The sequence below is a fragment of the Eleutherodactylus coqui genome, chromosome 10, assembly GCF_035609145.1.
Source record: "Eleutherodactylus coqui strain aEleCoq1 chromosome 10, aEleCoq1.hap1, whole genome shotgun sequence".
Classification (NCBI taxonomy): Eukaryota; Metazoa; Chordata; class Amphibia; order Anura; family Eleutherodactylidae; genus Eleutherodactylus; species Eleutherodactylus coqui.
The window spans coordinates 15,701,036-15,714,347 of NC_089846.1; the positions used below are offsets into that span (position 1 = coordinate 15,701,036).

Below are 13,312 nucleotides of genomic sequence, written 5' to 3' on the forward strand. Positions count from 1 at the left end.
CAGTTGCATTTATTTCAATGGGATCACAGAGCGCTTGTACTTAGCCAGCAGTCTCACTGAAATGAATGGAGTGACAGTATGCATGACCATCGCGCCATTCATTTGGGGACACTAGCGACCCCTGTCCTTGTGATTGGTGGGGGTCCAACTTGTAGCTAGGGGATAAGCTCTTTTTATAGGACAACCCCTTTAACCAGTGATTTGTGTATTGCACCCCCATTCCATTGCAGGTGAATGATCATTCGGAAGTCATGCCATGCAGATAACTCACTGTGAATAGGAGCGGTCAAGACTGAATTCTTCTGTATTGTTCCTACAGCACAGAGCAGGGAGAGAAAACAGCAAGACCATCACACATTCGTCATCAGTTACTGGTGCCGAGAGCTCTGCGGAGAACTGTGCAAACATTCGGAGTGATCGCCCAACTTCCCGCACTCCCATAGAGCAATTCTGCCATGCAGTGATAGTCTGAGAGCGAGGGGAACATCACCGTACACGGGGCAGACGTGCGGATCCGAGCTCCACCATGAGGTTCAGTAATGGTGGCCACCTCTAGAAACAGAAAGACCTGAATGACTCCCTAAAGACGTATTTGTGCCATGCAGGTTCAGAACTTGCCACCAGTTTCCTTTCTAGCCTGTTGGAATCTTCGCTTGTGCAACTAATGCAGGCTGCCACAATCGGTGCGGCGGGCGGCATGCAGACTGCGGTTCCAGAGCATGCAAGGCAGCCGCCATCAGTCAGCATTGCAAAGCATCATTATTCCACATCCCAGGACGGTCAGCCAATATAGCGCTTTGTATACAGGACATATACGCTCCCAGCAGGCATCACTTATACAGGAGGTGGCAATAACTGGGGCACAAACAGTACAAAGTCACCACTAAAGCGGGTGGCAATCAGTCCTTTCCGGGCACAGTGTGGGTCTTTGCAATGATTTGTCCTTGAAGCCAAACAGAAAAAGCTGAAGTGCACATATTTTGATATATACCTGAACGGCGCCAGACAGACCCCATTCACTATAATAGGGTCTGTCCGTCTCCCAGCATGCCCACTGGTATTTTACCAGACAACATAGTGCAGCATGCTGAGCCATCTTGTTCGGCGTTTTGTGCCGCATCTCCGCTGGAGGGTCTGGACGGGTTTTCATGTGTGGATATGAACATAGTCTTAGATGTGTTTTAACCATATCTGCTGAATCCACTGGGACTGACCGATATCTGATATGTATGGGGGCCCCCAGCACTACCAGCGCTCTGAGCACCTCCTTAGCCCGCTGCCCCACAGCGCCCATCTCCTCTGGTGTACAACTGGTCCCTTGCCACGCTGGTGATTAAATCGAAAGGCCGGTGCGGGTATTTACTATTTTACTGTCTGGTAAAAAATAATTGCTGTCTGAGAGTATCCCCAGCCAGACAGCAGCCCCCAATTATCAAGTATTTCCCTCATTTTCTCGCTCTCTAGCTCCCGTTCATCGGCGCTGCTATATTCAGAGGCGGTTACCGCTGACCCTCCCGGCATCTGCCAGCCGAACGGGAGCTAGAGAGAGAGAGAGTGAGTGAAGTACTTGGTAATGTGCAGTTGCTGCCCAGCTGGAGGTTCAGGATGGGGGGCCCTATTATAACTGGGGTCACTGCTGATGGCAATGTTACTATTATGGCCACTGCTGAGGGTGCTGTTACTATTTAGCCGACTACTGGGGGCGAAGAGAATTATTGGGACCACTACTGAGAGCTCTGTTACTATTGGGGACACTACTGGGGGTGCTGTTACTATTATGGCAACTACGGGGGGCACTGTTATTATTGGGACCACTACTGGGGGTGATGTTACTATTATGGCAACTACTGGGGTGCTGTTACTATTGGTACCACTATTGGGGGGCGCTGTTGCTATTGGGACCAATACTGAGGACGCTGTTACTATTGGGTCCACTACTGAGGGTGATGTTACTATTATGGCCACTACAGAGGATGATTATATTATTGGGACCACTACTGGGGGTGATGTTACTATTATGGCCAGTACTGGGGCGGTTACTATTGGGACCACTACTGGGGGCGATGTTACTGTTATGGTCACTACTGAGGACATTATTATTTTGCCATTAAGGGGGAAGCACAATTAGTAGTTGCGGTCACTATGATAACGGTGGTACAACCATATGTTGTGATAAGCCACACCCCTTTTTACTTTTGACAAAGGTGACAACCCTACCTGCACCGCCGTGTGTCTCCTCCCTGGTACGGGGACGGTCTTCTGTGTCTCCACCTGACTTGTCCGACGGGGAGCGAAGCCTAATGCTGTGGTCAGCAAGGGGTCGCTCCGCTCACCCCTCTTTTACTAGTTCAGGTCAGCAAACCCCACGTTCAGGTCGGGACACACTGCCATAAATGGGATTGTAATACATTAGTGTGAAGGTGGTTCAAGTCTTACTTCTTGTCTTCTGAATTTCTAAGGCCAAACGATGAGAGGGAGAATGTAACTGAATTATTGGTAAGAACTAATTGACGTTCCCCATTCATGTTCCTGATCCAACTAGCTGAAGGCCTTTTGATGCCTTCATGTCTTTGTTTTCTGTCCTCCAGGGTCTTGTAGCTTCTAGATATTTAACTCAGCCATTAACAACAGCCAGGAGGTGAGAATTGTGTTCTCATTAGTAGAAAGGATTCTGGCAGACGGAAGGAACTGTAATGTCTGGAGATCGATGATAATCAGAGGACCCTATCGGAAGGAAGACCAGATCTACCCTAGAAATACTTCCAGTGTCTCGAGTTCCACAGATTAGGTCTTGGAGGGGAAGCGCCCGCAGTGTCCGATGTCTTCCTGCCGTAGTGACTGCTAACAAGGGAATACAGGAAGACATGGAGCCTGAGCAGTAGACTATGGGGCATCCAGGGCTGGACCAGCCGCAGGTCACACGAGGAAGAATACTGCACCCAGCATGGTTTACCAGTATTACCGTTAATCGCCCGAAAATAAGACAGTGTCTTATATTAATTTTTGTTCAAAAAGGTTTAACTTTTTTACATGTATAGCTGCCTGGACACTATTTAAATTGACTTTTTAATTAACTGTTAGCAGGGCTTAATTTTGGAGTAGGGCTTATATTTCAAGCATCCTCAAAAAGCCTGAAAAATCATTTTGCATCCTCAAAAATTCTGGAAAATCATGATATGTCTTATTTTCAGGGAAATAGGGTAGTAGCCAAGGAGGAGGGCACTACTGACAGTAATTCATATCAACAGTTTATAGGCATACGTGGGGTTAAAAACCTGCTACTTAAACAAGGAAACATTCCTATTACAGCTAACAACCCTTCCTCCATAACCGGGGGATTCAGGGAGTCCTAAACTTATTTTACATCACAAACTGAAGATAAACTTATGAAAAGAGACCCGAAAACACAGCGGAGACTGCGGCCCGAAACAGGAGCAGGGAGGGATGCTATACTAATAGACAATAGTACCAGGCGGAATCAAGAGGGTTTGGTTTAGGGGAATAATACTAATTATGCCTTTTATGCCCCCAGCAGTAATAATACCCCTTTAAAAATCTATATTTTCTTTAGAACCATTTAAAAACATTACTAGCCACAATATACACACAAAATAATAACAAAACCCCCAAATCTGTCTGTCCTCTTAGGCCACGCACACACATGTGTTCGGGTGAATGCCACTTGAAACCGTGATTTCGAGTGGCGGTTTTGAATGCATGGCACAGCATTTGACAGCACTTATTAGCGCACGCCATCACTGCGGTGGGTGATCAGGTGCATTGAAAAAAGTGAAAATGCAAAAAAATATCGAAAATTGTAACGCAGGTCTGTGAGGCCCAATTGAAATTAATGTGTGTGTTGTACCACGATTAGCACGGTGCTTGGGATGCTGCGCTAATTGCGGTAAAAAGTGCCCGGTGTGAGAGCGGCCTTAGGGTCAGGGGTTATACAGCAAGTATTACTACGGTATTTACGGTTTGTTTAAACTCTGATGTCAGTGATACGGCTTACATGGAGGGTTTCCCCAGGATTGTCAACCAAAGAGGCGATAACACACCATTCCTGTATGTATAAGACCCTACGATCCCCCTACCTACCTGTGGGGCAATCGACCTGACAAGAGCGCCCCCACTCCACAGAGGCTAACCCTGCTGTAACCCTACAAAGCCGCAAGATCAGCTCCGCATCCAAACCCAACACGGTTCTCCCATTAAGGTAGTTGATGGGGGCATCAGGGCATATTCATAGTATGGAGGGAAAAGCAGAGCAGATACAACCGCTATCCGCCACCGATGTGGACATCAGGATCATAGATACTAACCTGTCAAAGGAATACTGAGTCTATCCAGCACACAGCTCCCCCTATCGCCCCAACTAGCCAATCACAGATGCAAAACATTGAGCCATCTGCGAATGGCGTCACGGTGTGCGCATATAACCATGACACATACATCATAACGCGTGCTGCTCCCTCCCATAAATATACCCAATATATTTCCCCAGATGCTTAGTGATGAGTTGGACACAATGGGACGGCGGGATGCTGAGTTTAGTAACAATTTGAGCCGGGAGGAGAACGCTGCCTTAAAAGGATACATCCAGTATTACTAAACCCTCCGATACGGGTGGCAACATTGTTGCCCCTGATCATAAACAGAATGTATCCCGGTGTCAGGGTGTAATATAGAACAAAGATTGTTACATTTTTAAAGAAACCCCCACCGAGGAGCTGATTACGGGTCTGAAGAATATATATTCTTGGCAGCCCTAGAATACAGAATTTGATTTTCTGATGCCCAGTTGCCCACAAATACCCACCTTTTATGCATTGCTAACTGGGGTGGTAGGTGGAGCTGTGTGCTATATGTGCTATATAGGTGCATAAGAGTCTCCAGAAGTTGAAGGGGAGACCAAATGCATCAGGGGTGAATTCTATCACCTGGACTGTCAGCATTCATGTAGATAGGATTGGCCTCACCTTCTTACTTACGTGATCCCCCTGATTTACCCAAACTTGATGGAATATCAGTGGATGATTGGCATTGTACAGCAACACTCCGCATGGTCTGGGGTCGGGTGGTTAGATGCTTCCTGCAGACTAGGGGCACTCACTACCCCTCACAGTATAATTCTGTTGTTGATCTGTTATAGGTCATTCGTCACAATAATGTCTTTTTAATTGGTACCACCCTCCTCCACCAGCTGAGGGGCACTGCGATGGGAGCCCCTGTGCCCCCATGTATGCTGATTAGTCCTTGGGCTGCTGGGAGGATAACTTATTTGTCAGGGATACAGCATAGTGGACATGACATACGTTTTATTGGGGATGCTTTGATGACGTATTTCTTCTTTGGGGTGGGACCATACAATCGTTTGAGACGTTCATGTCATATCTTAATCGCAACCTAAGCAAGCGATCAGTAGTGAGATCCACTCTGACAAATTGACACTTTTGGATTTATTTATTGGACAATATGGTCAAGGGGGTTTGACTACCAAAACTAATCCTAATCCTACCTCTTCTACTACTCTTCTCAGACGGAATAGTCATCCATGATCCTTGAGAAGAGAGATACCAAAGGGGCAGTATTTACGCATTCGGTGTAACTGCTCAACTATGGATCCATGCAGGCAGCAGGACTGTGATGTGAAAGATCGTTTTATGAATAGGGTCTACCCCAGTGAGGGGGTCTTCATGGTGCCGTGATGCATTGAGCCTTGATCAGTCCACTCTGATGACCCAGAGGAAAAGCCCTTAGGACTAATTACAACTTATGATGATAGAACCAAACAGGCTTTGGGCATTATTAATAGATTTTGGATGATTTTGACTATGGACTTTCCACAAAGGCAGATTGCTTAGAGATAGATTGGTCCATAGCCACCATCAGCCCCCCCTGATAGGTGACTAGTTGGTTGGGTGGTAAACCTCTGGGCATGTATAAGTGTGGTAGGTGTATTACCTGCCCCTTTATTCCACAAACTTATTAATCACGTCCCCAATCGGGCTTTTTACATACAAACTTTTTGCAACTGTGAGACAGAGGAGATAATCCAGATGTCTTAAAATTCACTATCTTGGAAGTGATGATGACATTGCCACGAGGAGGAGATTGGGACAGATGCATACTGTGCAAAGAGGCTGAAGTAATAATGCTTCCATCGGTAATAATATCACCATATAACCCCATTAGTAATAATGCCCCCTTATGCCCCTCCTGTAATAATGCTCCCACCAGTAATAAAGCCCCTTATTCTCCTAACAATAATGATGCCCCCATATACCCCCATCAGTAATAATGCCTCCTTATGCTCCCATCAGTAATAATGCCCCTTACGCTCCAATCAGTAATACTGCCCCCATATACCCCCATCTGTAATAATGCCCCTTATGTTCCCATCAGTAATAATGCCCCTTATGCCCCTAACAGTACTATTGCCCCCATATACCCCCATCTGTAATAATGCCCCTTATGCCCCTAACAGTACTATTGCCCCCATATACCCCCATCGGTAATAATGTCACCATATACCCCCATCAGTAATAATGCCCCCATATACACCCATCAGTAATAATGCCCCTTACTCTCCTAACAGTAATATCGCCCCCATCAGTAATAATGCCCCCATATACCCCCATCAGTAATAATGCCCCTTATGCTTCCATCAGTAGTAATGCTGCCTTAGTCCTGGGTTTACAAGACCATATGCGTAAAACACTGTGTGAGTCATGTAACGTTTTACCGCTGTGGAACTGCTGCTGAGCCGACCTATCGCTGCGTATGGCAGCTAAGTTGTACCGCACATGGCGGCATATCTCACGTGCGCCGTCATACGCAGTCTTCCTATTTTTTTGTTTAAACTTCCTGTGCTGTCGCTTCACAATGGGGCGTATATACGCCACTCATACACTATGTAATGACGTATAGGTGACGGTGATTACATGCCAATAGAGAAAAATGGACTGTCTAGCGCAGTATACGTTGCAAAATAGATAAGTCTGCGTATTTTGCGCTTGCGTATTACGCAATTCCTACACGCAAATATGAGCTAAATGTATTTGATTGCCTGCAAATTACCGCATGCATAATACACGGCAATCTTACGTGTTCTCAGAGCTATCAGCGGTGTACCGCTCCGCCTGCACTTAACTCTTTAAGTAGCTAATTAGCTACTTAAGAGTTATGCAAAGATCATCGCTCAAAACTGTCGTTTGAGCGATCATCTTTCAGTGTAAATGCACCGATAAATAGATATGAGATAGATAGATAGATTTGAGAGAGAAGAGGTAGATAGGAGATAGATAGATATGAGATAGATAGATATGAGAGAGATAGATAGATAGATATGAGATAGATAGGAGATAGATAGATATGAGAGAGATAGATATTAGATAGATAGATAGATAGATAGATATGAGATAGATATATATGAGAGAGATAGATATTAGATAGATAGATATGAGGTACATAGATATGAGAGAGAGATATATATGAGAGAGAGATAGATATGAGGTAGAGAGAGATAGATATGAGATAGATAGATAGATATGAGGTAGAGAGAGATAGATATGAGAGAGATAGGAAATAGATATTAGATAGATAGATATGAGAGATAGAGATAGATATGAGATTGGTAGATAGATAGGAGAGAGATAGAGAGATAGATATGAGTAAGATATATAGATAGATATGAGATAAATATGAGGGAGATAGATATGAAAGAGAGATATACATGAGATAGATATGAGATAGATAGATATAAGAGAGATAGATAGAGAGATAGATAGAGCAATAGATTGATATGAGATAGAGAGCTAAATAGGAGATAGAAGATAGATAGATATGAGACAGATAGATATTAGATAGGAAAAAGATAGATCGATAGATGGATATGGGATAAAGAGAGATAGATAGATATGAGATAGATGGATATGAAATAGATCAACAGATAGATGGCTATGGGATAAAGAGATAGATAGATAGATATAGACAGGAGATAGATATAAGAGATAGAGAGGGAGATATGAGAGAAATAGATAGATATAAGGTAGATAGAGAGATAGATAGAGATGAGCGAGTATACTCGCTAAAGGCAATTGCTTGAGCGAGCATTGCCTTTAGCGAGTACCTGCCCGCTCAAGACGGAAGGTTCAGGTGCCGGCGGCGGGCAGGGAGCTGCGGGGGAGAGCGGGGCAGAATGGAGCGGAGATCTCTCTCTTTCCCCCGCTCCCTCCTGCTGACTGCCGCTACTCACCGCTCCCCCGCGCCGGTACCCGAACCTTCCGTCTTGAGCAGGGAGATACTCGCTAAAGGCAAAGCTAGCTTGAGCAATTGCCTTTAGCGAGTATACTCGCTCATTTCTAATAGATAGATCGATATGAAATTGACAGATATGAGATAGACATGCGATTGATAGATAGATAGATATGAGATATATAGATAGATATGAGATAGATAGATATGAGATTGGTAGATATGAGATATATAGATAGATATTAAATAGAAAGATAGATATGGGATCGATAGATAGATAAATAGATAGATAGATAGGAGAGAGATAGGAGAGAGAGAGAGTTAGATATGAGATAAATAGATAGATAGGAGATAGATATTAGATAGATAGATGGAGCGATAGATGGATATGAGATAGATAGATAGGAGATAGATATTAGATGGAGCGATAGATGGATATGAGATAGAGAGCTAAATAGGAGATAGAAGATAGATAGATATGAGACAGATAGATATGAGATAGATCGATAGACATGAGATAGATAGATAGACATGAGATAGATAGATAGATATGAGATAGAGAGATAGATATAAGAGAGCGATAGATGGATATGAGATAGAGAGATAAATATGAGAGAGATAGATAGATATGAGATAGATTGATATGAGATAGATTGATATGAGATAGATCGATAGACATGAGATAGATAGATAGATAGATAGATATGAGATAGATAGATAGATATAAGAGAGCGATAGATGGATATGAGATAGAGAGATAAATATGAGAGAGATAGATAGATATGAGATAGATTGATAGACAGATGGATATGGGATAAAGAGATATATAGATATTAGATAGATGGATATATAGATATTAGATAGATATGTGATAGATCAATAGACAGATGGATATGGTATAAAGAGATATATAGATATTAGATAGATGGATATGAGATAGATAGATATGAGATAGATAGACAGATAGATAGATAGATAGATAGATAGATAGATAGATAGATAGATAGATAGATAGATAGCCGGATGGCAGAATGGAGTTTAATAGGACAGATTCCAATAGTGTATATATGGTATGTACAGGTATGTAATAAACCTGAATGCGCAGTGCAGACGTCCGGTGTCACTGTAGTGCGTCACTTCGCCCAGCAGGTCACCTGCAGTTCTCTACCTGCATGATTATTCTAATAACTTGCTGTCAGGCGTGTGATGGATGTGGCGGGGTAACAGAATAATATGGCGACGAGCACCTGGTTAGAACTCTGCCCCCGCACACAGCTGTAATTATGAGGGCTTTCAATGTAGATGACAGCTCCTGACGTCAGAAAGTGCTGCCCGAACGTATGGGAAAGGATCCTGTCATTGTGCCGGACAATAAATATCATAATTCTACACCATAACGGGTGAAAATAAGAGGTTTAATTAGAAAAGCTTCACGCAGGGTGATGTGCGTCACTGCAAATGTTCTCTGGCGTCCGCCACAATACGCAGTCCTGTGAGGAGTCACGGCCCGAGCTGCCATGTTTCTTGGGGGTGGGAGGGGGTTGACAATGGCAACCAAGGAAACATAGTATGTTAGGCTGAAAAACAACATCCGTCCATCCAGTTCAGCCTATTACCCCCCAATGTTGATCCAGAGGAAGGCAAAAAAAAAAAACAACAACTAAAGAAGTAGAAGCCAATTTTCCTCATTTAAGGGGAAAAAAATTCCTTTCCAACTCAAATCTGGTAATCGGAATAATCCCCGGATCACCGACCCGTCTGAAGTTATTAACGATTATATCATAATATTGTATCGTTCAAGAAAGGTATCCAGGCTCCTTATAAACACCTAATGAAATTGCCATCACCACGTCCTCAGGCGGAGAGTTCCACAGTCTCACTGCTTTTACAGTAAAGAACCCCCTTTTTTGTTGGTGTAGAAACCTTCTTTCCATGTAGAGAGCGCCCCCTTGTTACAGTCCTGGGTATAATAGATGATGGGAGAGATCTCTGTATTGTCCCCTGATATATTTATACATAGGTATTAGAGCGCCCCCTTGTTACAGTCCTGGGTATAATAGATGATGGGAGAGATCTCTGTATTGTCCCCTGATATATTTATTCATAGTTATTAGAGCGCCCCCTTGTTACAGTCCTGGGTATAATAGATGATGGGAGAGATCTCTTTACTGACCTCTGATATATCTATACATAGTTATTAGAGCGCCCGCTTGTTACAGTCCTGGGTATAATAGGTGATGGGAGAGATCTCTTTACTGACCTCTGATATATCTATACATAGTTATTAGAGCGCCCCCTTGTTACAGTCCTGGGTATAATAGATGATGGGAGAGATCTCTGTATTGTCCCCTGATATATTCATACATAGTTATTAGGTCGCCCCTCAGCTGTCTTTTTTCTAAACTAAATAACCCCAATTTTGATGACCTCTCTGGGTATTGTAGTCCGCGCGTTCCATTTATTACTTTAGTTGCCATCTTTGTACCCGCTCAAGCTATGATATGTCCTTCTTGAGTGCCAATGCCCAAAACTGTCCACAACATTCCATGTGTGGTCTGACCAGTGCCTTGTAAAGAGGAGGAACAATGTTCTCATCATGTGCCCCTAGACCTCTTTTGATGCCCCCCATGATCCTATTTGCCTTGGCAGCAGCTGCCTGACACTGGTCGCTCCAGTTGAGCTTACAGTTAACTAAAATCCCCAAGCCCTTTCCCATGTCGGTGTCCCCAGTGGTTTCCCATTTAGTGTGTTATGGTGACATGTATTTCCTCTACCCATGTGCAGAACCTTACATTTATCTGTTACACTTCCTTTAACCTAATAGCTGCGGGATAACGCAGCGGATTTCCGCCTTCTGAAACGCATCAGAATGTTGTCCGTTGGAATTAACACTAAAAAGACCTTAAAAATAAACAGTTTCTCTGCGCCGCATTACAGGAGCGGGACGGTTCATCTCTTCATCTACAGAGCTGTATGAGGACTTACTGTTTGAAGGATAACCTGTAATTGGAACCAATTTGGGCTACAGATGACTTTTTGTTCACTTGTTATTAAGAAGTCGCCAAAAACAGAAATTCTCGAATTGTTTTATTTTCCCAGCATTCAGAGTGTTGGACATTGAGCCTTTCCATTCTTTCTGCAAATCAATATAGTTACCGTAATACTACTTTATGACGTTTTAAATGGATTTTTCATCGCCGCATTCCAAGATCCAGAACGTATTTATTTATCCACGGGCGGAAATGTGAGGCCATTTTAGGGTACATACCAGTTTTTATTGCATTTTTTCCTAGGACGAAAAATAGCAATTCTGACATTTTTTAAAAATGATTTTTTTACATTGTTCACCATGCGGGATAAACGACCAAATTATTTTTATTGATCAGATCGTTAGGAGCGCAGCGATACCTATTATGTGTTTATAGTTTTCTTTTTTTTAATTTAAAAAGTGTTTTGTGGGGAAATTAAAAAAAAAATTTACACTGTATTTTTTAATTGCATTTTATTGACCTTTTTTGACACCATTTTTTAGTCGCTTCATGGACTTCAATCAATTGTTTGATTGGTAGGATAGTGCACTGCATTACTTTTAGGCAGCTTACAGGCAATGCACTGCATTACTTCTAGGCAGTGCACTATGCCTATGACATCAGCCTATTAGCCTCAGACTCGGGGTGCTGATGGGTGACAGAGGGAGCTCCCTCCCGGACACTCACTTACATGCATTGATCGTGATCACAGGATGGAAGGGATGACATGGCCCTCTTTTTTATTGTTATTTTTGGTCTCTCTTCCCCAATTTCAAAAAATCGTCTTTTTTAATCCATTGCTATAGCTACTTGATGGTTTTGTTTTTTTGGGTGCATAGGAGCCGCCCGTGAAAACAGTTCCCCACCTCTGTTGCTAAGGAAACGTCCCTCTGTACTTGTTACTACAGAAGCTCTGTACCTAACAACAGACAGTGGATTGCAGAGAAGCTGGAAGGGAGACCCCTAGTGGCAGCCGCTTCAACATCTTTTATGCACGTATATTACAGAAATGATGAGACTAAAACAAGCTAGTAGATGAGGGGAAGTTGTCTGAACAGTTAGTGCTTCTTTAATATTTTGAAAATTTAAGTTTAAGGATCCCAATGGTTACTGATCCCGAAGGTTGGGCCCTCACTGATGTCTAGAATAGATCTCCAGCACGCTTGAGGTGAGGGCAATGGCAGTCACAGATGCGCAACTCTGCTCCATTCACTTCAAGGGACCGCCAGAGACAGCGGAGTTCCAGCGCTTGGCTATCTCTTGCGGGGCCATTGAAGTTAATAGAGTAGAGGTGCGCTGCCGATCTCACTTCAGCTGTCTCCCCACTCACTTCAATGGGACTCACCCTGCAGTACAGTTTCGGACCACTGCACGGAGTACAGAGCTGTGCTAGTTTTGACGTGCAGTGGCTCCAGGAAGCAGCTGATCGGTGGAGGTGTCAGACTGTCACTGATCTTTCATTGATGGCCTATCTGGAGATTAAGTCATCAATAAGAAAAAGGGTGAAGAATCCCTTTCAAGGATAAAATGCACCCAAATCATCCCCTAATATGCTGCATAGACAGGCGCTATGAGCGCGGATCTGCCTGTCCCTCATGGCCGCCGTCTGTATGCGACATGTTAGAGGATAAGACGGAATTCTCCTTTAAGAAGACAAACCTTTGTTTATGACTATACTGAGATCTCTAGGGACTCGTCACATAGAAGGACGTCTGCGGGAGAACCACACGGCCCCGAGCGGCACTTTATAACGGAAGTCACAGTGATTCAGTAATGGAGCGTCCTGTCTGTCCTGCGGCCTGTTCACTCAGCCCAACGCAGGCTGACCGGCCAAATGTAAAATCCGGCATCTTTGTAATAGATCTGCATTGCTTTTTGTTGTTTTCAGTCTATTCAGTGTAGAAGATCTGCATCTACCTGGAAACCATCAGCAAGCAGGCCAGATTCCATTGAAGAATCACATTATGGTTTTAATCTAATGAGTTGATTTGACTCCCCAGGACTGTAAAGGCCCTTATAAGCAGGAC

General features: G+C 43.6%; 1 protein-coding gene across 6 annotated transcripts in view; it reads right to left on the bottom strand.

Annotated features, from left to right (window-relative positions):
• KCNT1 (potassium sodium-activated channel subfamily T member 1) overlaps window positions 1-13,312 on the bottom strand; it is a 295,306-nt gene that overhangs the window by 128,411 nt on the left and 153,583 nt on the right. For 4 of the 6 annotated variants that reach the window (XM_066580376.1, XM_066580372.1, XM_066580373.1 and 1 more), the window contains one exon: window positions 272-313. The exons of the other annotated variants lie outside the window; for them this stretch is intronic. In XM_066580376.1, the coding sequence (XP_066436473.1) occupies window positions 272-313 (42 nt within the window). The remainder of the gene's footprint in view (window positions 1-271; window positions 314-13,312) is intronic. 6 annotated transcript variants of the gene reach the window in all.